The sequence below is a fragment of the Gallus gallus genome, chromosome 14 (genome assembly GCF_016699485.2).
Source record: "Gallus gallus isolate bGalGal1 chromosome 14, bGalGal1.mat.broiler.GRCg7b, whole genome shotgun sequence".
Taxonomy (NCBI): Eukaryota; Metazoa; Chordata; class Aves; order Galliformes; family Phasianidae; genus Gallus; species Gallus gallus.
This window is the reverse complement of record NC_052545.1, coordinates 5,868,107-5,894,678: the sequence shown is the minus strand read 5'-3', so window position 1 is coordinate 5,894,678 and position 26,572 is coordinate 5,868,107. Positions and strand designations below refer to the sequence as shown.

The window sequence follows — 26,572 nt, the reverse complement described above, 5'->3', positions numbered from 1 at the left end:
GCACAAGGACATGGACAAAGTTTGCTTCTCTGTTCTAGGAAATTTTATACGTTTAACTCAATTACCAAAGAACTGTGTGTGAATTTGGCATCGGTTGCTTGCTTTGGGTCTGAAACACAACCTGCCTCCTGTCCTGACCCGTGGTGCTGGGATGCCTCTGAATTTCTGACTTTGACACATTTATTCTGCTCTGCAGCTTTATTATGTAAAGTACCTCTCAGTGTTGCTCCATCCATCGCCTCTTTCGCTGCAGGCTACAGTGTTCCCCATTAATACATTACAGGCTAAATCGCTGCCGAAGGAGTGTTTATGCTGAGTGTTGGAACAACATAAAATGAAAGAATAATTTTACAGAAGGAAGGAATTTTTTGCTACTCTGCTCTGAATTATCAACATCTTTCCATCCCTGATGGTAAAGTTACTTCCTAAAGGGGGAAGCTGTCAAAGATACCCAATGGCAGAAACCTTTCAGGACCTCATCTCACTAAAGGCCAAAGAGCAACAATGAGCAGCAAACTGCAGCCAGCGTTCCAGCAGCATCCTACAGGCAGAGGACCCATCTCAGCTAATTCCTTCCTGATTTTACTCTAATTTGCTCCAGAAAGCTGACTTGAGTGGCAGGTTCTGCTGGGAGGAAGGAGGGCCTTTCCAGGGGTGATGCTGAGTCCTTCAGGTCTCGGAGAGTTCCTGCATTGAAGGACCCATTGGTTTGCACCAGCATGAGATCATCATCTGGCCCCGATTCAGTCCTGAGAAAACCGTATGAGGATGTAATTATGGGGCCTTGTGTGGACACTGAAACGGGATGCAAACCCGAGTTCCTGATTACTCATGGTCATAAAGGAGACTGTGGAATTTTCTGTGGGGTGTAGGAGGTCCAAACCCCATCGCCCAGTCAGGATGGGGCAGTGGGAGCCCCGCAGCACCCACAGACCCCACAGAAGCACAGAGCTCTGCACGGCTTTGGGTCATGCTTTTGGATCCATCCACATGACAGCAACAGCACTGTGCAAAACCAGAGAATTGTTACTGCAGAGCATGCCTGGATTTCTTCACTCAGCGCTCACGCAGCGCTCGCTCCGATTAGCTCATTTCATCAATAAAGTCAAACAGCACGTTAAAAAAGTCCTACATCTATTAATGGTCCAAGCATTTCACTAACCAGCTCCGTCCCACTCATTAAAAGTGCTTTTATAGCCCACATTGAGCTGAAGTCCAGCCCCAGCGCTATCTCCATATGAGCTGTGCTGGATGGGGACAGCAGGCTCTGCTGGTGCAGGATGAGCAGAGTGGGGAGGAACACTTCAATCAGAATCGGAGCGTCTATCAAAATGGGATGTGGGACAGACCCACCTCTGGGCACCATCCCCAGGAAGCCAGGTCTACCCTGCTGCTCTATGGCAGCATGAGCAGCTCCAAGCTGGTACTCAGCTCTGTCACTGCTGGAGGCACTCCGACACAAGATAAAGCAAGGCAAGTAAGCTGGAAGCTGACCCTAAAAAATAATAGCTTTTTTTTTTCCCATTAGCACTGCATAAGGCATTCTCGGAGTGCAGCAACAGAAGCATTTAATGAAGAGCTCCTGCCTGCTGTGGTTACCAACCAGCATCTGGTTTGCACTATGGGAAGCGAGTTTCTTACTAAAAGTGATTGAAGAATGCATCCATGAGAAATTGTTTCATAGCTTCCTTTCAAGCTGGTTTCGGATTTGAGCTCGCCACCTAGTAAAGAGCATGACAGCTCTAAAAAAACAGCACTAAATATAACCACGTATTTTGGATAGCGCCGGGCTGGGCGATACTTGCCAGTCAAGTTGTTCTGGGAGCATTTTGCTGCAGGTTTTTATTTTTCCTCTCTGCTGAGGTCTGCTACAACCTCGGATATTAAGACATCATAAGAAAAATTCCAACATGGCAATTCATCATTAAGCATCACAGTTTTCCATAAGGTGCAAATTTAAGGTAATAAAACTGTCAAAAAAGCGAAAAAGTTACACGGGCTGCTTGTGCTGCTGGCTGGATGCACTTCTGGAAACGGATGCAGGCTTTGGAGGATGGAGAGCAGTGCACAGCTTCAGGGGGACCTTCCATCAGCTGCAGCAGGAGGCTGATGGCCCTGCACCCAGGCACTGCACGGACAGACCTGCACCACGGTGTGCACTGGGCAGACCACAGGTGTCATCTCATTTGCCATTTCTACTGAAGGGCCAACACGGTGTCCTAATTTTAAAATACAGGGAAAAAAGTATTCGGCAAAAGCGCTTTTTGCTCCAGTAGCAACAATCCTTGTTTGGGCTCTGTCTCATTTTAATAGCAATCTGGAATGGGCTGTCAATAGGCATAAATCCCTAAGTTGTTCACAAATTACACGGTGAAGTCCAAAGTTCCACTGTAATAGGTGCTCGATGATTACTTAATCATCAGTGATGAAGTAGGACCAGAAAGTGAGTCCCTTTTCCAGAATACCCTCCTCTACTAATTGGGAGATTCTTCACAGAGATGTGTGGCTTCAGAATTCCTTCAGCAAGAAACAATCTGAATTAAACCCCGCTCCCTCAAACCTTGGATCAGTTTGAAGTCACATGGAACTGTTTATGTTCCTTGATTGAAGGAATGCTAAAATACTTCTGGCAAAAATACTTCAGTTCCTTTTCCACACACAGTTGCTGCCGGCTGCTTTGAACTTTTTTTCTGTGATATTTGGATGAATCTAACCACTGCAGAAATAGGAGTGAACCCCGGTAGAGAAGGAGAAAAATCTGCTGTGATAGAGAACTTCAGCACAATAGCTGTCCAGGTCCTGATAAAATGTGGATCGAGTTGGTACTGAAGACAGAAACTTGGGAAAGCAGTGTTCTTTGGAACAAATCCGGATGGATGGGCTGAGTACCTCCGACCTCAGGCAGCCCTGGCACACGGGGATGGGAGCTGTGCTACAAATCCTTTTCAAAACAATTCAAAACCAAGGTTTTGGTTTGACCAATGGTGGAGACACAGCGGCCAGCTGCAAGAGCTGGCTTGCCCAACTGGGGCTCTGCTCCCCAAATTCAATGTATTTCAGCCCCGACACTGGGTCAAACTCATCTCCTCCTTCGAAAGTAAAGAGCACGGCCACATCCTCAAGCATAGGGAAAAACGCAATGAAAAAGTCAAGGGGATGTCACATCTGATCAGCTTGACACTGCGGCGGAAAACATTGGTGGCTTCCCTGATTTATATCTTTCTGCAGCTACTTTCTCTGCCTCATTAAAGCACATAATTTCGGTAACTCTAAGCTCTTAGCAACATCTGAAGTAAAATATTTAACTTGGGTTGGCTACTCCGTGTCACCGGGAGCCAAGGCTGGGTGTATTTCAGCACAAGGGATGACCTGGATTTTTCCACCAAACCAACCCCTCTCAGCACGTTTGGAGCTCTCACGCCTACCCGCACCGCGCCGAGTGCTGGGCTGTGGGCTTCTGTGAGCTCAGGAAAATAGGAAACAGTTGTGGTGTGAAAACGCACTGAGAAGAAATAATCTGGTGCCTTGTTTGGGGCTGGTGACCATTTGATTTTAATAAAGGAGACCTGTAAAAGCCTCGGGGATAAAAATAAAATATTGAATGGAAAAGCTTTGGTAGAAACGATATCTTTAATAAAAGGGAAGAAAATTGCAAAGAAGGTGCAGAACAGTGCCTTTGCATCTCCATGTGTGAAATGGAGACTGCTGTGTATGAGCCTTTGCACACAGGCACCACCGACGCGCAGCACCTGTTTACCTGCAGCAATCCCCCGCTCCTACAGCTCTGTACAAGGGCTCTGGGCAGCCACAGCCCGGGTTCTCTGCTCCAAAACAGCCTCAAATCGTCAGCATCCACACCGGCAGCTCCTGGTTCTGCCAGCAGAGAATGGGTTGAGAATGGTGACAAAGCTACGGAGTAAGCAGGCAGCTTGCTGACACGCTGCACTGCAGACCTCAAATCGGATCCGAAATGCCCCGCTGCTGCACGCAGAGCCTTTGTTAAATGTTTAGAGGGCAAAGGAAGGAGGAGGAGAAAAAAGGCATTTTGCTCACGTCGCAGATGGTAGCTTAGCATCCACAAGCTGTCAGTGGTGGGGACTTAAGTAAACAGCAAATGAAATGTACAGTGGGCAAAACCAGATACGCTTAAGAAAACACGAAATGTGTTAAATAATGTGTTAAGTAACACATTTTTGTGCTGCCATCTGCAGCAGTTTCTTCACAGCGTTTGGGCGCCGTGCTTGTAATTTAGGTGAAAATGGGAACGAGGTGTAAATTATGAAATAATCAAAACAGGTGAACGTGCAGCACAGGACCACATCACGGCTGGGGATGGTGGGTGGGAGGGAGCAGGAAGGGCTGCAGAGCCCAGGAAGCCGCTGGGTGCTCCTACAGCCACGCTTGGATTTTATTTTGTGTGCATCTGTGTGCCTGTAGGAGACTGCCATAAACCTCCCGCAGAGGAACTGTTTAGCACTGGATAATCATAAAAACATGTAAAAGAAGCTGCAGCCTTATATTTTGCTTTGTAGGCACAGAAAAGATAAGGCTGTCGGTAGGAGCATACGCAGAAGAATAAAGTTTGCACCATTTAACTGCGAGGTAGTCGCATGCACACATGGCATACTGGGGTTTCAAAAGCTGCCTGAGGAGCCTGTCTCCTATGGGGAGCTTTGAAGATCTCAGCCCTAAGGAGGCTGGGGCAGTGGGTATTTCCTGGTAGTATCACACTACTTTTCCCAGCACAGATTTGGCCGCTGTCAGATGGGAGCACATGAAATGTGGATCCCGGAGGATGCTGGAGAGGAAGCAGAAAATGCCACCCACTTTCAAGGTCACAGCTGCAAGGAGATCCTTGCTCACGCTGCTGCACTGATCACTTACATATGAGATGAACCTTGGAAGAGGAATAAAAATATACATCTATTAGAATATTCCAGGAAGAGCTGTCACAGGACAGCCTTGCTGCTGGCGGACTAATGTGGCAATGAGCCCTCGCATTGACAAGAGCCTAATGGCAGCTGTGCTGTTATCAGGGAAGGATACACTCTTGGAAAAAAAAGAGCTGCACTGAGCTTGAGGTTTTCCAGCTCCAAATAATCTCTAGCAGAGGATGAGATACAGCTGCCTGTCCATGAGTAAGTTCCTATGCTCCAAAGAGAGTGTGTGACTCATTCGACAAAAAACGAGTGCAGCCGCGGGGATGATTTTAAAAGGTTACTCATTATTCATCAGCAAATTAGATTTGTCAACAGACAGTGAGAGTAACAACTCGGTATTGCCTGGTCCTGTGATTCAAACAGCCTCATCTAACCAAGTGGAATAACATGCTCCTTCGAGCTAGGTGGGGGGGGGAACAAGATAGGGCATGAAAGAAGCCCAGAGCTGACGGAGTTTGAAATCACAGCCATCAGAAGGGTGCAGTACATCAGAAGCAAACAGGATGCAAACACGGCAGGCTGCACGGAGCTGGGAGAAGATGCGTGGAGCTGTGCTGCTCCAGGCTCCTGCACATCAGCACAGCACTCTGCTGGTGTTGGTGCCATGCTGCAGCAGGGCTGGATGTGTTCAGGAGGAAAGAAAGGCACCTGTGTATACGTGGGGGTAAGGAGAGAGCCTGGTCCACATCCCCGGAAGGCCCTAGGCTGGTGGGCACCTACACCCTGACCCTATGGACATCAGTCCGACCAGGTGTTTTTAGTGGGACATCGTAGCTTAATTTTTGTCTGTCAGTGAGAAGGAACTGTTGGGCTTACTGTAAACTGAAATGTTTACAAGGGAGTGTCAAACACTGAGAACAACCTGCTAGCAGCCAGCCCCACTGCTGCAAAACCAGGTGGCTGAGCAGAGGAAATGCCACAGGGCACTGATCTCACAGTGCAGTTAGCCCTGATATCTCTCCACGACATGCACCAAGGAGTGCAGGCATGGCCAAGGGAGGTTTAATGAAGCAGCAAATTACAGCTCTGCCCATGATGTTCTGCCACATGACTATGTCCCAGCACTCGCTGTGAGACACTGCTGGGTGTCACTGTGCTGCTGTCACCCTGCTGCTGGCACCATCACCAGGACATGAGCACTGTCAGCCCAGCACTACAAAGGGATGCAGCACGGCACCCAGCATGCTCTGAAGCAGCCCCTCGTGGTGTCCTGCTGAGAGCCACACAGCTCCTGGTTTGTCCCCCGGACAACAGGTCTGTCCTCAGCTGGAGTACTCACAGATATTTGTGCATGTTCATAACCAAGTCATGTATATCTGGGATTTCTCCAACGCTTCCCTTTCAGGATCTCCACGTCCCTTCTAGGACAGATGGCAAGACAGACAGAAGAGCATCCCTATACAGAATTATCTTCCCCATCGGTCATCAATATTTTAAATAATGGCACAGATTATTTTGACTACCACTGAATGGACAACGGTTTCCACTCCACTGCACAATGCACCATCCTGCCAGGAGGAAAAGCATCAGAGAGAGAAGAGCATGTCCCAGAGCCACCAAGTGGAACCACCATGAAGACTCTTATCAGGCTCTGGACATGTGTAGTATTTCATCTGGCACTCACTGGAGCTCTCATAATCTTTTCCTTTACGACTAATATTAAACAAGTCATATTCCTTATGGAATTTCCTAACCGTGTCTGTTTATATTTTTCTCTACATTGTACTTAATATTTTGAGATCTCCTCTCGTTTCCTTTTTTCTCACATTCATATGTTTTTTCTCATTTTATAAATTGGGTTTCTTGTTTAGTAGTCATGACAACATCTGACTGTGGTGGTTACACCACAGCTTGGGGTTTTTTTTCTCCCCTCCCCAAGCTGGCTTAGAAAAAAAAAAAAACTCTTTAAATAATTAGAAGTATAAAATGAAAGGGGTAAGTTCAGTATTGGCTCCTCCTCCTTTCCCTCCAATGACCCACTTCAATGAGACTTCCCAGCACGGTGGGTGAGGACTCATTTGGCTTTCATCCTGTAAAGTCTTATCCACTTAGTTAACTTCAATGGGAATACTCAGAGCACATCAAGTGAAACACATATGTAAGTCTTTAAAACCTTGAGGCCTGTCCCTGAAAGGCGGAAAGCAAAAAGCTGGAGTTGCATTTTCCTTCTGGGCATTGATCTTTCCACAACTGCTCCAGGGTTGGGATGCCAGGGGGGGTGAAGGCAGAGATGTGCACCTCCCTGGGCGAGGATGGGAGACTGCCACGAGATGCTGCATTTCACTGTTATAAGTGGCAACAGGCTTGACTGTATCACAGCCCACATTTGGGCACTACTGCTGTGATGACGCTCTGTTGTTGGTGATATGACATCCTACAATACCCAAGAGCAGAGAGAATCATAGAATCAACGTTGGAAAAGACCTTGAAGACCATGAGAGCAAAAGGGAAGAAAGGAATTCAGGCTTTTGAACAAACAGGAGTGTGCTTAAATTTAGTCTCCTCTCACAACCACGCTGAATGGCGATGGGCAATGGATCTGTGTTTATCGGTGGCAACAGGTAACCAACATTCAACAACACATTTTACATGTTGGATATAAAACATCAGTTACATAGAGGGCCTGCCACACTAAAAGCAGCGCTCAACCAAGTAGAGGCAACGAGGAAGGGAAAAGGCCGGGAATGTAACAAAGGCAGATGAACCTTTAATACGGCAGAACCTCTGGGAGCCCTGAGACACTGAGTCCAGATGTTTGGAGGTCGATGTAACCTGACTCCAAGAAGGAAGAGGATGTATTTCTTAAAATTCCCTGTTGTGCTTTAATTTACTGCAGTCTTGCCGAGGACGCATGTGGTGATCACAGGTGGAGTTTCAGATTGACCATAAACATGAAGCTGGGGGCAAAAGACTGGAGCCATTTAGGTTTGGCTGCCAAGACGGTTGAGGTACAGATTTCCATAAAAACATCTCCCTCCCCTCGTGTTGCGCTCCAGTCATCAGTAACTGAGGCCAGAGGAAAAGCCCCCAGCAGAGACACTGCAGGCACCCAAATCCCCCTGCACTGATGGTGACTGGGACCAGAGGCATGCCACAGCCCCAGGGGTCTCCAGCTGCTCACTTCTTTGTGTTGGGTGGAGAAGGGGATAGGCAAAGGGATGTAGGATGGATAACAACGTTTTGAAACTCAGGTTCGTATCTACAGTTGTATTTCTTCTAAACAGCCATCGGAAAATGATTTCTGTCCTTCTTTAGGGCCCTCTTGCTGTCCCTGAATGCTTTGTGGAGACAGAAGACAAATCTTGGCCCTGTAGCATCTCGGGCCCCATCCCACCTGCAAACCAAATTACCAAACCAGAGCTGATTTGGGTGCGCTGGGTCTCACAGTGCTCCCTCCTGCAGATCCTGACCCTTCTACCTTGGCTTTGCTCCCTTCTGAGGTTTCTGGCTGCAGTACTGACCAGCTTTTGATTGAGAACTGGCAGATTTACTGTTGTGACTACACAGGGATTTGAACAGGGATTAGAACTGGTTTTCAAGTGTTGGTTATGGAATAAATGACACTGTTGATGCAATAAAAGCAATCCTTGCCCCTTTTCCATTGTCCACTTCTGCCATACTAATTCCCAATACAAACAAACAACGGAGTACAATTTGTTTTTACAGAAGAAATTTTTAACTTTATGTTGACTGTGCTCTGAATTTGTTACTGCCCCTCCATCTGCATCCTCACCCTCCTCTCTGCTTCCTTGCTTGCAAAGTGAAAGAAATCAATCCATGGGACCTAGCAAACCCAACTGCTACGCTACACAGGTCATAGTCTTGTACTGAACATTTCCAAACTGCTCTAAGGAGTTACTGCTCATTTCGTGTGCATTCCTAATAGACTTTCTCCACAGTTCCATTGCACCACGTTGGGTATAAGGCTTCTGCAATTCTGTGCTATGCACACATGGATGTTTCAGTTAACACTAGCATTAGCTCAGTGACAATGTGCTTCAGAGATAGGAACAAGCTTTTCAAGCTTTAGAGGGCTCAGATCCTTGGATCTTTATTAGCTGAATGAATCAGCCTCTGGGATTTTCTTTCATCTTTCACAAGCAAAAGTCACGAGAAGTGCCAATGTGATGAGCAGGGAACATAGTTATAGGCCACTAGCTGTCCCAGTCTGCAAAACTGGCATGACTCTAGGATTTCTCTGAGCTTGCAAGTTTTTCTAATTAAAGTAGGGTGTAAACTTAAAGCTCTTTCTGAATAACTCCATATGCAGACACCAATCCCAGAACAAACCCATGTTGCTTCTGTTTTGCTTAGCCCATCTTCAAAGTGGGTTGTATGCATGAAGAACACCTCCTGCAGACAGACAAACCTTGTGTGTGCTCCTGAGGGAGACCAAACTAAACCCCAAGAGTCTCTTGGAGGAAAGCAATTGCAGTGTGGTGCCACGACACAAACATCGGCTGGGGCGAGGTAATGTGGGGCTCAACATCAGCCACTGACTCAGTTTATGGCAGCAGATAGAACCCATCCTTCTGCAGAATGCCAACAGCACTGCAGTCAGGGAAAGAGAGACTGGGGTTTGCCAAGCCCTTGGGATCGCTGCTGACCCCATCCTACTGATGGGAAGCTGCCAGCCGGGCACTGTACAGTGGAGCATCTCACACTGATCGGAGACTGCTCTGAGTCACTGGCTCCGAGAAAGCCCTGTTTTTATAGGAAGATGAAAGCACTGAGTGACACAGGTTTCCTGCAATTTCTAGCTGTTGCATCTCCAAAGAGATAATGCCTTTGGAGGTGCCTGGGGAATCAGATAATACAGCTGTGTAAACTGCGTGTGGGCTAAAGCATCTCAGGGCTGCATCCTCATCCCAACACTTCCAAATCAAAATAAAACCTCTCTGGAGGCAACATCATTACAGAGAAACATTAAAGCCAGCAACTTGGCCCAGAACAAGCTAATGAGTTATTTTCACTGAAGCAGGACGCCATGAAATCCACCCTCATCACTATCCCTAAGCAGTGTGGACAACACGTTTCAGCATTTTGTCCTTAAGCAGGAATTGCACAGGATTCATTTTAATGGGTTTAAGTAAAGGCATTCAATCTTTGTGCAAGGGTTACTGGTAGGACTTGTGTCCCCAATCAGCCGATTTAGGGTGTATGCACACCAAACTATCCACATAACCTCAAATGCATAAAAAACATCCCAATTTAACCTGGAAGAAAACAACTTACTTTAATTTGCAAATTAACAACAAAAGAGTTGACGACCTGGGGAGATAGTAGGTATCGTTCAGGCACACAGGATGGTCTCAGTGGACTTGGAGATACACTGGTTTCAGCCAGGTGAGCTGTCTGTAGCTGTTAACTACACAGCAAAATCCTTCTCAAACATGAGAAAATGCACCAAAGGCAACAGCCCACTCCCCGCCGCTTCCACTTCTCAAATGGGCACGTTCTGTCTTCACATGTCTGTACTTGACACTATTAAATGACTCTTCAGAATACATCTATTATAAACTTCCATTAAAAAAAAAAGTTCACAATCTGCCATCTGTTTCCAGTTAGGCTATTCTGATGCCTCCTTTTTTTTTTTTATTCCTTTAGATTTCGATATAAAACATTATTTAAAGGTCCTTGCAATCTAGATGGTACGGGGAGAGAAACCAAAACCCCAACGCCACCGCAGTTACGCTGCTGAAAAGCAATGTGACAATTAGCAAAGACCTGATGGGAGCCGAGGGTTGGGAAGATGCAGTGTGACTGGTTCAAATCAGGAATACGGTACAAAGTGATTAAACTTGGAAGGGCTTCGCTGTTGCTTAAAGCCATTACTCTGAAACTGTAGAAATCTACAGCTTAAATAGACATTTGACACGTCTTAATGGGTGAGTGCTTTGGCTTGTGCAATGTGATGGATCATAATGATTTAGTTAGCATTAGCAGCTACACCTAAACAGAAATAAACAATCATCACTGGAAATACAACAACAGAACATGTTCAAGACCATGTCATTGAGCACAGTAACATCTCTGGTTTACAGCCGGTCTGGCTCCTATTAGACAATGCTTTATACATATACTTACACATACATGCATTCACATGTGCAACACATACTTTATCTCCCATCCTTGTTTGGACACAAATGCTGCAGCATCGTTCAGAGTCAATCACATCCGGAAAGTGCAGATGTTCTGAAGCTATTGCAGCCTTGCCAGCTCATATAGTTTCACTGACAACATCACCGTAATTGATTTTTCTCTTCAAGCCCAACCACCTGGAATTCTGCTGGAGCACTGCAAACACAAGGATTCCGAATCTCAGAGAAATCTTAAAAATCAAATGCAAAATTAGAACAGGAAAGAAAAACAAAAACCAAGCCTGCCCTAGAGCCCCGTGAGCCTAAGTGCTCCACAAGCTCTTCCCTTGGCAAAGGCAGGCCCACATGTGTGGATGTCAGCCATGTCATTTAATACGGCTCTGGAAGGTGTTCATGTAGCGCGAAGAGAACAGCCTACGGCAAATGGGAACCAGCACCCTGACAGGCTGCAACGCAGGACGAACACAAAGGGCAACCACAGACTGTTGCATTATACTGAAGTGAGCCCTACAACTTGGGGTTTGACTTGTGATCTCTGAATGCAGCGGCTCAGCAAAGCACCTGACAACAAGGGCCACCTCTGTGGCCCCCAGGTGCCTGCGGCCTGGTGTCAGCATGGATGTAGCACCGACAGGGCCGAACCGGGCCGGCGCCGTGAGCCCGAAACAAAGCTGAAATAGCCCTGCTGTGGGGAAGCCAAGTCCTGTGAGCAAATTCATGCTGATGTGAAACACAAACAGGGCTTTTGGATGGCCAAACTCACTCAAGCTCTTCCTGGCCCCCAAACCGAGAGCCCCAGTCAACAGTGAAAATGAATACGGGCCTTCCTGCTGCGATTTTATAACCATGGCTGCACTTCACATCGCTGGGGCCTCCCATGCAAATCCGATTTCATAGCTGGGTGTAAAAGCTGCCTCTCAGGTTTAATAAGCAAAACCACTATCAGTAGCAAAGGTGAGACAACAGGAGCCCGGGCCATCCCAGTGAGATGCTGCTGAGACAGGCGCAGCCCCGCTCTGCGCAAAGCACGTCTCAAGGACAACCGAACACAACCGAGGGCTGACAGCATCCCAAAGAACCACATTTTATTTTCGATTTAAAAGAACAACAACCCACAAACCCGAGGCTGTGGGATCCCTCCAAAGCTCCTCTCCGAGTGCCAGCAAGATGACTGATGGTAAATCACACCAGCTCCAGGGCTCCGTGTCAGACCGCTGCCAGGAGACTCCGCCTTTTGGAGTCACTGACGGTCCCCTTTCCAATTAATCAAGTTCCCATACTGATTAACAGCATGATTCATGTCTCTCGTTAGGCGCATTCTGTAACAAACAAGGCTGTATTTCAAGGCCGCTGGCTTAATGGTTAAAATAAATACCTTCCAAATTTCTATTTTCAAGTAGCTGAACCTTTTCCACCTTTACAACTAATTCAGACTTCCTTCAAATTATTTTTCTAAGTAATATAACAATTTGTTTTTCATTAGAGCTTGTCAAAGACGGACTTTGGTTTATTTTGAGAGAAACCAGCGCTCTCCAGAAACTGTTTAGTACAATTTGAATGACGCCCAAAGGGGTTATTGCAGCCACAATCAAAATAGAGTTTACAGCACTGGCTTGGGGTGACACTTTATTTAATGATTTAAAAAAAAAGAAAAGAAAAGAAAAGCCCCCAGCCCCCTGAATCAGAAGCTAATTAAATGCACTCCTATGGCTAACAGTAAGTGTTTCTAAGTCACTCTGACTACTGCAAAATGCAAGAACTAAACTTGTTGCTAACTAATACCAGACACCATTATACGAGCAGTGTTATTTACTGATTTGGGGTGGTATGCGCTGGTATTCTTGTGTCTGGTATGGCAGCCTTGCCTTGTGACAGATATTATTATTTCACATGGATGTGAAATCAAATATAAGAGTGATTAAATGGTTTGGGTTTTGCCTAAGTTGGATTCTTTTTTTTTTTTTAAAGCAGTTTGGTATTTAATTTAAGGGGGTTTAAATGCAATGGAAAATCTAGCCTGCAGCTCCTTTGATTTCCCATGCCTTTTGTTTTGCTGTTGCTCAAGGATGGGGATGGAGGGGACAGGGATGAGCACACAGGGCCAGTCCCAGGGACCTGGGACTGCAGCAGTGACTGCCATAGTCCCAACACAGAGCTTCAGGGTTCCCAATAACTTCTTCAAATGCTCTCCCTTCATCCTTCATCTAAGACCCGAATCCAAGCCAGATTTTAAAACAATTGAACTATAAAACTATTTTCCAGCGGACCATTTCTCCCCCATCAGCAAACTAATGATCTATTGTTAATTTTCCCAGGACATTTTCTGTTTCTTCTTGCTTTCTAAACCACAACAAAATCATCACAGTTTGGACTTTCAGGACTACACATCCACCATCTGCCTGCCCTGCCCTGGGACCGCAGCCACCAGCCCTGGGGACTGTGCTCCCTCACACCCAGCCTCGCTGGAGATCTGCCACCGCAGTGCTGCTCCGCTGCAAGTGAAATCAGGGGCTGTCCTGGGGACACCTCATGGAGAAATCCTGTCTGCGTCTCTTCTGTGGACTTAATTCAAGCTTGCTCACATTGCCCATCTGCAGGGTGGATGGATGCCCGTGTTTTCTGCCTCTTGCCCATGTCATCCAGCAGTCCCAGGGTGGCACACAGGGCAAATGGGGCAGCAGCTTTATTTCCACGCACACTGTTCCTACAGACATTACATTACTCCGTGCCAGTAAATACAAACAACCACCTGAGCAGTGCAAATACCCTGTAGGTGCGTAACTAAAGCAGAAATGAGGGGTCTGATTCTTCTGACGCAAGCCTGGGATTTGCGCAACACTGACAGTCCTCCCACATCTGACTTACACCAGCATAAGAAAAAGAGCAAAACTAAGCTCATATCTGACAAGTGAAAACAAACACTGATTCAGACACTTTCTGCAGGAAAGGGGTGGGGGAGCTGTTTAATTTTTGTTCCTTCTATCTGGGCTGCTGCTGTGACCTCTGCTACCTCCTAACTTAGCAACACAATATGTTGCAGCTGTGGCACTGCAGCAGCCTGATTTAATTTGCGTGTGTGTGGCTCGAGGGGCTGTTCATCCCTCTAAGGTCTCGCAGCATGGCAGTGGCAGTGGTGGGGGGGCTGGTCCTCCCCAAAAAGGGGAAAAACCCCTGCTTCGCTTCCCATGCATAGCTTTGGAGAGGAGATGGGAAAAGGATCACCTGCATTAAAATCTTTAGAAGGTTGAGGTTTGTCCAAGCTGAGAAAAAAAAGAGAAGAATATAGATATTTATTCAACAACTGTTCTCTGCTTTGAAATAATAAAAAAATAAGGACAGGAAAATGATGAAAATGCCTTTCTGTCCCTCTCTGAGCGTCTCCATCTCAGACGTGGCCACATGTCCCAGTGCAGTGCCCAGCAGAGCAGCAAGCAGGGTGCTTTCCCAGCTCTCTGGTGGGGCCCTGGCCCTCCCTCAGCTCGTAAAGCAGCTGCTTCCATAATACCGCGCTTTGGACCGACCCAAGTTCTGCCCCAGGAGTTTAGTTGGTCAGCACTCTGAATCAGACCGAGGGGTTTGGCTGCTGAGGGCTTTCATGTTTCCTTTCCACAAGCTTGGAATTCAGCTTTGCTCTTGGCATTGTCATTTCTGCCTTTCACACATGACGCCTGCTGAAAACACCCTCGGACAGCCCTGCATTACGCCCACTGCCAAGCTTTTGTGGGATGAGGGCTGGTGGCAGCCCTGAGGCCCCAGCAGAACTTCTGCTTTACACCAACCCCCTCCCAGCACTGATGCCCCTGGCACCTCCTGAGCCCCCAGGCTGCACGAGGATGCTCCATGCAGAAGGTGCCAGGAGTTTCAAGGCACCATGGAAGAGATCAGGAGAGAATCCAAAGTGATTTGAGGTCTAAAACCCTGGAAATCCCAAACCATGACTACTACCCAGAACAGCTCCCTAAAAGCAAAGGAATGACCCTGCTTTTCCAACAGTGCTAGCTTTACACTTTCCACTTACTATTTTTTTGGTAATAAACTATATATTTATTTATTTTACCGTCGTGATATTGAAGCTTCTTCTCACCTGGCACAGCTGAAACCGCTCCACGGCTGTAGAAAACCTCAGCCTCTCCTGTGCCGGCCCTATAAGCACTCGGATCCAGCGCTACCTGCCAGCTCGTGGGGGCAAGGTGACGTTCTCCTCACTTTTTGGCTTCCCTCTAGTTTCCCCTCATCAGGTCGTTTGCCAAGCAGTGTAATTTTACAGCCTGCCTTAAGGAGCCAAGAAATACGTTTGCTGGTGTAAGCTGTGTGTTAGACATCGTGAAAAACATGCAACTTCAGGGTTTTAGGAGCCAGCGACGCAGAACAGCAAAACACCCGCAAAGCAGCAAGGAGATGGTTTTGCACCCTCTCCGATTTCACTCCCGGACCCTCGTGCCTGATGCTGGCCGTGGGTGGTGAGTAGAGGGATGGACCCATGGGGGTGATGGGTTGGTGGAAGGGTCCTCTACCTGATGGCACCCGGCTTGTGAGCGGGGCAAGGACTTGCCTCCCCCACACTGCCTCTCCTCTCCCTGTTCAGTACTTCCACCCTCCTTCCCTTAAAACCATGAGCTCCTTAGGGCTCTGGCTTGATGCCTTACAGAACCAAGAGGAATGGCACAGGGTGCCCCGAGAGGTGGCGGTGCCCTATCCCTGTACACACCCACGCTCAGGCTGGACGGGGCTCTGAGCACTGATGGAGCTGTGGGTGTCCCCCTTCAGAGCAGGGAATTGGACCAGACAGCCTTTAAAAGTCTCTTCCATCTCAAAGGAGTCTATGATTCTATAGTTCTTCCATCTCTACATGCTAACAATCACATTTTGGTTGTGATTTGTCATGAATTTTGGGGTGCTTCAGATCTACATGTATATATTGTTGCTCAGATTCCAACACTGCTACACAATCAGCCAACTGATATCACTGGATGCCAAATGAAAGAACCATCCATCGAACTCAGCTGTAAAACATTTACTGGCAGCTGCTCCAACCTCCTACAGCATTTCCGCGTCTGGGACACGTAACAGCCTCTGCTTTCTGCCCACCCTGTACCAACTGCACAATGAGCTTCCAAACAGCTGGAGACAACTGGATTTCCCCAACTCTTCCACTTGCAGCCCATTAAGTGACATCACATGCAGCAGTCACCATGCAGGGACATGCAGTGAAAACAAATTCCTCCGTATGAGTTAGAGAAGGTGTCTGAAACCCCAAAACTGGTGCTGGAAGACTGAACCTAACGAGGTTAGGTTTAAACTCCCAACATGAGCATCTCAACGAACACAGTTCTGGCTCAAAATGTGTCTATGCTCTCCACAAACACTGCAATAAAAGGCAGCAAAGAGCTTTCAGAATTCAGTGAACTCTCACAAACTCCAAAGACTGTTGGTTATAATGTGAGCAAGAGGCAAACTCCAATTTAGGCATACGTGGAGGTTTCTGAGGCTCAACCTGGACATTTCCCACCAGCCTGGTTTTATGGGGCTGCAGTGCAGACCTAAGCAGGGAGGGAGCTGAGCTGTAACTCTCTCCTCCAGCTTCATTCCTGGCAGAGATAATTTGCAGCAGTGTTGCTCAGCACGTCAAGTCTGGCACCTGCTTACAATAAATCCCTAACGATACTGAAAAGTTAAATGTTCATTTACTTTCATCTTTGTTTCAGATCTGGATTTCTACATGCTGAAAATGCTAGAATATGTTTTTTTGAAACAATGCTACCTATTTACACTGGACATCCTTTATAACTGGCTGCATTCATCTAAACTTTCATTCTAAATGCATGCAGTCCAAATGAGAGGCTTTGCTACCATCACCTGCTGATACCTTCCTGCCAGGTGAGACCTGAGCAGGCTCCTGCAGGTGGGATGGGCACGCTGCACTGCTCTGCATCCGAGAAAGCCCAGGGGGGAGGATCCCAGCAGCCACCAAAGGAAGCACAAAGCCCCAGGGATGATGTTAGCTCATGCAGGCTGGAGCTGGGGAGCCTCTGCTTTGGGAGCAGGGAATGGCTGGTGTTGAGGACATGCAGCAGGAGCACAGGGGACAAACTGCTGATGGGGCCTGGCCATGCTGCATCGAATCCTTGGATGATGTTTTCTCTCAACTCACCTTTCATCCTGGCAAATGTGCTCTGGGCACTGTGATTTGATTGAGAACATCTCCGAGTGCAGATGTCCTGCAAAAGCTACACCCATAGCTGTAAATCACAAAGCCCTCTCCAGCCCAATGGTTAATAACAACAAATGATTCTTCTAATGGGAACTGGCCAGCACTCAACCCACTCCTTGACTTTGAGATCAAAAAAGCAGCCAAATGGGAAGATTTCTGGAAATTGAAGTTATGGAGGTCTCAGATGGGAAGAAGCAGACCCGAACGATGCTCCCACTGACAGCACTGAGCTCCCAGCAGCACCAGTGCACACGGAGCAGCAACAGGACATGCTGTGCCTGCAGCCCCACGGGCACAGCTGCACAGCAATCCCACTGAGCCTTCTTCCTTGCAAATGTGAATCGGGACAGAAGAATAAGTTCACACTTGGAATTAAAAAAAAGAATAATAAAAAAAAAAAATTTAAAAGCATGACTTTTTCTGGGCTCCTGACAAAGCAATATTCTCCAGGCCAGTTGGAATCTGGAAAAATACACTTACTCAACCTAGCCACCATGACTCCAATAACAATTATAAAATGTCCAATAAAACTTGCATGTAATGTCAATTCAAATCTTGAAAAGCAGAATTAAGTGGTATATCAACATTAAACTTTATTGCTTCCTTTGCAGAGCAGAAGTATTGTCAATAAAAGTCATTCTGAATGAAGAAAAGGGCAGTAAATATTAAATAAACAGGTTTTTGTTGAAATGCTATAAATGCACCAGAGCTGCATTTTACACTGGGACCCTTTTTTGCCTTTGCAGACTCCACTCGTGATAGAAATAAGTCAGTAATTGCAAACTATCAATAAAGCACCAATTAAAGGGCGGTCAGATGCATGCATTTACAATATGTCATTATGAGCCTCTCTTGGATGCAGTTTGCTCTCTCAGATCCCACTGGCTTCGCCTGAAGTCCCCAGCACTCAGTCAGCAGTGCTGCTCGTTAGGGCCCCGCAGCAAAGACCAGCCCAGTGCTGAGCAGCCAAGGAAGGCATGAACAAGCAGCTCAGGCTTTGGGAAAGCAAGTTTCACTGTCAGGGATGTGAAGGCAAGGCAGCATCGTTGCAGTCCATTAAACGATTATTTTTCTATCAAGGCAGAACCAAGCAGAGCAGAACAGCTCTGAGGCTGCACAGCCGTGCCAAAGCCTGCAATTTGGCAACACGTCTTTGTTTTCTGAGAGGCCGCTCACCGTGCTGCGTTCTGGTCCTTTCTGGGCCTGTTTGCCTTGAGAAGGAGCCACTGTCATCCTCCCCATCCTTCTCCGTGTGCAGAACTGTTCCTACTTGCAATTCCTATCCACTAATCCAATTTCCATCAGCTATATCCCCACACCCTGCTCCCTTCCCAAGGAGCAGCCGACAGAGGATGCGTTGCTCTGCCCATGGTGCAGAAGCAGCTGCCCTCACCCTGCCCCAAGCCCCCAGTGCAGCAAAACCTGGTGCCAAGAGCTGTGCCAAGCAATCGAGGTTCCAAGCTGTGTGTCTGCTGGTACTCAGCTCAACACGACGTGCTTGGGAAGCAGGGGAGTGAGCGGGCTCCTCTGTGAGTGCACAAATCCTGCGGCTTTTATGTCAGCCCTTTAAAATCTGATCAGCATTTTTGTGGTTTACCAATAGAGTTTATAAGCTGTTCTCCAGTTTAATCATCACACGTATTTACAGGAAGCAGTAACAGCTACAGCATATGAATTTCACGACGCTGGAGTGATACTGAACAAAGGCTGCAGTAAGTGGGAGCTGTGCAGTAGGTGGGAGCTGTGCTGCTTCATGTCAGCATGGCTTCGCTTGGGGCTTTCAGTTATCCTGGAGCTCAGAAGGGAGAAATGAGATGAGGCTTGGGAAAGTACGTGTCCAGGAGCCTCTTTCCTCTAACTTTTGCACATTTATTTATTTCATGTGAAAAAAAAAAAGAACCAACCCACAACTGAAACATGAATGCCATTAATTTCTGAAGAAAGGATTTTTGCTATGAATCTAAGCTCAGTAAATCTGATGGTTGTAAAAATCAGGACAAAACCAAATAACTCGAATTCAGAGATACAGAACAGCCCTTAAACATTAAATATATTGAAAAAAAAAAAAAACAACAGAGAAAGATGTCCATAAATATCAACTTTCAGAGAAGCTGCAAGTATTCATGCCCCATCTCTGGAGCCATTCAAGGCCAGGCTGGATGGGCCCTGGGCAGCCTGATCTGGTGGGTGGCAGCCCTGCCCATGGCAGGGGTTGGAACTGGGTAATCTTTGAGGTCCCCTCTAACCTAAGCTGTTCTGTGATTCATCCTGATCAACCACAGCTTCCTGGCCACTGCAGGATCAGCCCCTGCACACTTGTCCTGTGCCAATGTTTCTCTGCCTTCCACATGACTGGGAAATGAAGCAGAGGCCAGGGAGCACCTCTCCAGCAATACACCCAGGGCAGCCCCACCAGCGCGAGTCACCCCAAAGCCAACTGTGAGAGCTCTGAATCATTCTGACTCACTGGAGCCTGAACTCCTGACCTGGCTCTTGCATCAGTTCCTCTGCTCCGGTTTGGAAACATTGGGTACAGCAACCACCTCACTGCCACCCAGCGTGCCACTGCAGGTGCTGGAGTGGTGTGAGGGATGCGGCTGCAGCTCACATGGAGACCCCTGCGGTGTGCTGGGAGGAGATGGGACCTTAGGAAGCAACCCCAGGAGCATCTCACCTGGAAAAGGATCTGCAGAACGCCATGCACCATGCACATCCTTCGTCCCATGAAGATGAAAAAGGGCACCACCAGCTCGATGAAGTGGTTGAAGAGTGTCTCGAACTGATGAAACCAGCCTGGTGAGCAGTGCATAAAGTAGGCGATGGGGTTGGGCACCGGCTGGGTCTGAAAGGTGAAAACACAGAGTCAGCCCCAGCCCAATGGCATCGCTGGGATCCAACAAAGCTGTGGGTCATTCCTTCCCTTCCCTGCGCTTCCTTTCATTTTAGAGGAAATTACTCCATCCAGACTTTTTTTCACGCAAAACCCAGGAATTTTTAAGCCGATACATCTTTTAGAAAACAAGAGTTAATTTTCTTCCTTTTTGTCTTAATCCAAATCATTCATCTTCAGTTGAACCCCTGCTCATTTAATACTGCCATGTGGCACATAGCTCCACACCGATGGATGCTAAATCATTCTGCAGAAGCGCGAGAGATGGGGAGAGTAACCGAGCTGATCCAGGAACGGAGAAAAAGATTTTCTTGGGGTCACACAGGAGGTCAAACGGAGACAGGAATGGGAACCAGATTTCAAAACCCTCGGAGATAGTCTTTCAAAATGTTTAAATTTGAAATAAATGTGGTGGTGGAGCTGCTTTCCAAAATCATAATTCGGGAGAGGAAAGTCTAATTCCTCTAAACATGCTATATTGGTTTAAGGTATTTACATGCTGGCTGCGTGACAATATTATTCTTCTGAATTTTTTTGATGCAGGGAGATCTTCCATCCACTACAGCAAAGCTGCGAATTTTACAAAGGCAGCAAGCTGTGATATGTTAATAGCAGCAACCCTCAGAAACGCTGCAATCTAAACCAAAAAGAGAGGAGTTAACCATTTACCTTAGCATGTCTGACAAGCTCAGACTCACTAGGATTGTTTTAAAACGCTGTCAGAAAACCAGAGAGGGTGAACAGGCAAGTTTTAATTGAAGGAGACACAACACATCTTTAAATTATTTGTAGCTAAATCAAAATTACAAACAAAACAGGGAAAATATTGTACTATGCATGGCAATCCAGCGTGCTTCCACTGCCAAATCCCACAGCTATTGTAATTCCCCATTAGCAAAGCTGGGACTAATAAACGTGTTGCTTTCCATGGGCTGGAGGCTGCTGTAACCCCTTAGGACAGGAGACCGCATCCTTCCTTCCTCGGACAGCGGCAGCGGATGGAGCAGCGGTGGGGTCACGGAGCGCTGCGGGGTCCCGGCCGGTGTGGGGGTGGGGGTCAGAGCCCCCCCAGCCCAGGGGGACGCGGCCCCGCTGCCACCGCAGCCCTGGTTCCGGTTGCCCTGCGCCCGCACGATGGCTCTGCCGTTCCCAGAGCTCTGGGGAGGCTCACGGAGAGACTCTGTACCTTCAGCACAAGCTGCTGAGAAATGCTTTCACCTTTCCAGAAAGGCAGGCTGCTTTCTTGGCTGCTTTCACTTCTTTTTTCTGAAGTGCAGTAACCAAAGCTGACCTCATTCTTTTATCTTTTTTTCCTAAGGTGCAGTAACCAAAACTGACTTCAGACAGGCTTCTTTGACTGATTTTTTCTCGAATGTGTTAAGCTGAGCTGACCCCGATGAGACAGCAATCCCACGGGTTGCAATGTTTAGGCCAAGAGGAGCTGCATGAAGGTGGCACTCATGCTCACACAACCCCATCTCCCCATGTGCTGGGGAGGAGAGCCTGGACACTTCTCTGTGCAAGCAGCACTTGCAGCCTGGGACCGAGAAGAAAGGGCTGTATCACACACACAGTCACACACGTAGTTACAGATCAGTTAAATCTCAATGTGATCACACCGAGTTGTTGCACATTTGATAGGGATTTGCTGCTTTACATCAAAGTGAAGGCCACTGCCAGCTCCTGACCATGCCGTTCAGTGCCCCCAGCTGCATGTGTGCCTGCCCCAGCCTGATGCTGACAAATGGACCAGTGGGGCTGCTCCTTTGCCAGGCTGGCCACAGCTCCCAAGCCCCTCTGCTGCTGTGGGCTGTCACCCCAGGCATCGTCCCCATTAGGAACAGAAGGAGAGATCTCTTCTCTAGTGGGGACAAAAAGCAGCATAAAGTGATCACAGAATGGTTTGGGTTGGAAAGGACCTCTAAAGGCCGTCTGTTCCCACTCCCTGCACTGAACACGGACACCCACAGCTCCATCAGTGCTCAGAGTTCAGCCTGACCGTGGATGCCTGCAGGAATGGGGCACTGCCACCTCTCTGGGCCCCCTGTGCCACTGCCTCACCATTGTTAGCGTAAACAACCTTTTTCTTACATCCAACCTATATCTCCTCTCCATTAGTTTGAAACCATTTCCCCTTGTTCTATCACAAAAGACTACGCTCAAGAGTCTGTCTTCTTTCTTACAGCCCCCCTTTAGGTACTGCACCATCAGCCAGGAACCATTCTCCCCACTGCAGCAGCTGATTCTCTGGAGCCTATATCTCCGAGCTGAGCAAAAGATGGGGAGAGAGGAGTGCCTGGTGTGTCCCAGCAGTGAGTGGAGCTGCTGCAGGGGGAGGGTGCGGGCGGCGAGCACTGCGTGTGTGTGTTCCTCCCGATGCCTTCCAGATGCTGTGAGCACAGTGTGGGCTTCCAGGGGAGAAAGCCGGCTTTGCTCAGTGCTGAGGCTGGAGCATAGAGCTGGGGCACTGTGTGAAAGCCAGGGGCAATGCTGGGAAAGCTTGCTGCTGGCTGCTGGGGAGCTCGAGGGGACCTGCAAAGCACAAGTGTGCTGAACGCCTCTTGGTGCAATTGTGTCCTCCAACAGGACTGTCATAGCCTGGGAGGAGGGAATAATTCCAGCATCTCTTACCCCGCTCCTTTCACAGAGGATTTTGAGCTTTGCACTTTGCTTCACGGCTGCCCCAAGAAGAGCAGCAGCCCAGGAAGCAGCCAGCAGCTCTGCGCGTGGGGAATGGCGAAATCCTGACACACAGAAAAACGCAGCGCCAGCTCAGCTGCAACTGAATAAACAAGGCTGAGGACGGCACACGGGGACCTGATCAGCACAGCCTCCAAGCAGCCACGTCTCCGGGTACTCCTGCACAGCAGAAAGCATTTTTAAATAAAAAAACGATTAGCAAAACCTGGCTTTATGTGTCAACACAAGGCACAATACAATAAACCTGCCTGCCTCACACCTCCGGCGGCCGGAGAAAAACTGCACTGCAAACGAGTTCTGAAACAAGATTGGGGAAAATTAATTCCATAATTCACAGGGCAGATTTGTGACGTGCGACTTCGGTGCGATGTTCGGCAGGGGCTGCTGGCCGTGATAAATGCATGCTGGGTCGCCAGCTATGGCATGTTCTCTGGCTTGTCTCTACCAGGTTTTATGAGGGCTGGTAACAGATTCTAAAAATATGCACAATAAACTGTTTTTTCTCCCTAAGGGGTCTATGGTTTAATTGTGTTCTTAGTGAGAACCATTAAAGCGCTAAGTACCTGAAGACTCCTAATTTACTAAACTATACGCTACTAAAACCCAACAGAAGGCTATTATATACCAGAGCCAACGCTCTTCTCTGGGACTGCCAATGCATGCGGGCTCCCCATTGCTTGGCATTACACAAACTGTGACAGAGTACTGAAGCTGTGTCAGATACCCCATCTCAGCTGAGGGAGATCTCCAAGCTGCCCTACACACGTGCATGAGAACACGTCCCACATGGTCCTTGAACAGCACGCTGCCAGGCCGGGGCTGAGCATGGCATACTGCACCACGAGTGGCACAGTGCCCATGTGAACATCGAGTTGGAAAGGGCAAAGCTTCCGCTCTCAAGACGAGAAATGAGGAGGGCAGAGATGCACCACGTGAGCTGTGTCCCTGCAGGGATGGATGTCTGCTTTCCTTCCCTTCCCATGCACTGCAGATCATCTTCTGGAGCCTCAGGGGGAGCACCCTGATGCTCGAGCTCTCTTTCAAAAAACAGAAGCAAGTTACAAAGGAATTGATTTCAAAAAGGTGAACAAAAAATCCATTATTCAATCTGTTCGTATGAAGTACAATTGGGTTATCTATTGATTTTGACTTCAAATTAAAACAACTCTAAGGACAGCCTTTCAAACTATCACCCTGGGTGCCTATCACACAAATCTGACTTTGTGAAAACTAAAGCAAGCCATAAACATCCCTATACACTCTAGACACCATTATTTGTTTGCACTGAAAAGCACTTACTTAACCAAAGTATTTATATATATTATAAAGTGCATTTATCTGCAGAAAAATCTTGTAAAAGGGAAGGAAATTGAACAAGAGCAAACATGAATAAGTGGTGAGAGCACACAGCTACTCAGCCAAAAGGAGCAGGATAGGCTTGGTGCAGTCCGAGGAGAGGAAGGCTTCATTGCAAGCAGATGGGTGTGAAGAAGAGCGGTACCCTGGAAAACCAGGTGGAGAGGTATGGGTAGACGTTTTCCTGAAGGTCTGTGGAAGGTACAGATGAACTGCAAAGCACACTTCTTCACCTTCCCGAAGCGCTGAGGCATGAAATCATCTTCTCAGCTTCAAAGGAAAGCTCTCAGTTCTCTTGCACTTCGGACCAAAAAAAAGAGGAAGGATTCTCCGTGGCAGGGTGTAATTTGATCGACGTGATCCAAGAGGCTGTTTCTCTGCCAGTCTGTTCTGCTTCAGATCTTGACCCTTCCTCCTTACGCATCTGCAGATCAAAGCTCTGCTTTCCAAAACCTGTGCAGAGATGGCTTCCCAGCCCCGTGCAGGAGAGCAGAAGGCAGCGAGCAGGAAGGAGATAAACCGGGTCACTCCCAGCTGCTGCTATGTGTGGGAAGATTTGTGTCTGTATTGAAGCCTGAACGTCTCTCGTGATGCACAGCAACCAGCGGCTTCTGCAAAATGCCCTTCTTCATCACAAGGAGCTTACAGAGAGCTGCTACTTCCCAGCCTGTAAGGCTTTGTGGTGGGCGCACTACACGTGCAGCAAGCTTGATTGATGAACAACGGTAGTTTTGCACAAAGATACACATGTAGGCAAGGGCTTAGGAAGGAAATTGAGCAGCAAACTGCTCAGCTTCTTGTGCAAATCCCAACTGTAACTCGTGCTGTGTGTATTTTATACGTACATGCATGCACACAAGTCTCCACATGCATGCTCCTAGCACGCTTGCATACCCAATAGCTAACAAGTTAAAAATAGTCCCTTTGAAACTTTCCAATTACTGATATATTGCCAATCAAAATAAAATCACAGGAAAAAGCTAAAAGCCGTATCTCTCTTCAAACACAGACATCCAATGTCTGGGTGGGTCACGGGGGGTTCGGCTCTTCAATAGCACAACATCAAAATAATTAAGTCTCGGTAGATCTGTTAAAAAGAAAAGTTACCTATACGTTCTTGCTGGGCAGCGCTTCCCTTGTTCAGTCAATAGTAATATTCAGTTCATAGAAAAACACACTGGAATCTGCCTGCTTCAAGACAGCAGCGCAAGCCAAGAAGATGTGTGTTTGACTCAATGCCAGCACGACCATAAAATGTTGGCAATTTAGTAGAGACATAGTGCCGCGCCACTCTCCCAAAGGACCTAAATAAACTTCAGATGTAGAACATATATTTTTACTTTTTATATATATAAATCTGCTGTTTCATTTTTAACTCCTTTCCCCAGCCTTCCCTCCGTCTAAGGTTTTTCAAAGCTGAAACAGGTCCCAAGATCTCCCGGCCGAGCGAAGCCTCAGCAATGAAAAGTTAAAAGCATGAAAAATCAGAGAAATGATTCACGTCTGGGCGTTGGGTTTCTTGGGGAGCGATGGCTGCACATGCGGCCACGGATGCCGGCGGGGAAAGGGTTTGGGGAGAAAATTCTGCTGTGCAATTTCATGCCTCTGCCTTATAAAACATCCCGAGGAATTTTTTCATGTTCCCAAAGTTACATTTGCAAAGTCACCAGAGTAGGTGAAACCTTCCTGCCACATCTGTGACATTTAGCTACGAAGCCAAGCTTTGCTCATCGTGAGTCAGCCCCAACTTACTGCAGATCTGGCGAGGAGCGGGGCTGGCTCACAGGGCTGTATTTTACCATGGGTACACCTAAAAGCACAGTTTGAATTCCAGCAAGTTGGGTGGGGGCAGAAGGATCTATAGCAGCACTGTTTGCTTTTCCAGACTGCACCCTACCTCCTGGTCAGAGCTATCCTCCAGTAATAAAGACCACATTTCCACGGCCCGCAGCATACCTGTTTATTGACACTATTCCTACATAGCATGCCTCCGAGCTGCTTGCTGTATATAGAGTTAATTGTGGATGTATTACAGATTCACCTATTTATTCTGTACATTCTTGGAGGGATCCAGAGCTAAAATTACACAAGGAACTGCTGAACTGTTCAGGCTATTTATTTGTTCAAAATCCCTTTAAAATAATTAGCGGGGCCAGGAACAGACATCTCGGCTCTGGTGGGGCCAGCAGAAGCTGGTGCTACCAACCATGGGTCATCACTGCCTCCCCACTTTGGGGGAAAATCCTGCTTATGAACAGCGGCACCACATGGGTCATGCTACGCTTGGGATGGACCAGATGGGGTGGCATGCCTGGAAGAAACAGCAGCTGAGGGCAACTAACGCTTATCAAGAAGCTCCCATCTCAGTAGGGCT

At 47.6% G+C, this 26,572-nt stretch overlaps 1 protein-coding gene across 6 annotated transcripts in view; it reads right to left on the bottom strand.

Annotated features, from left to right (window-relative positions):
* LMF1 (lipase maturation factor 1) overlaps nucleotides 1-26,572 on the bottom strand; it is a 163,240-nt gene that overhangs the window by 31,857 nt on the left and 104,811 nt on the right. For 5 of the 6 annotated variants that reach the window (XM_015294430.4, XM_025155172.3, XM_046900817.1 and 2 more), the window contains one exon: nucleotides 19,927-20,094. The exons of the other annotated variant lie outside the window; for it this stretch is intronic. In XM_015294430.4, coding sequence (XP_015149916.4) covers nucleotides 19,927-20,094 — 168 coding nt within the window. The remainder of the gene's footprint in view (nucleotides 1-19,926; nucleotides 20,095-26,572) is intronic. 6 annotated transcript variants of the gene reach the window in all.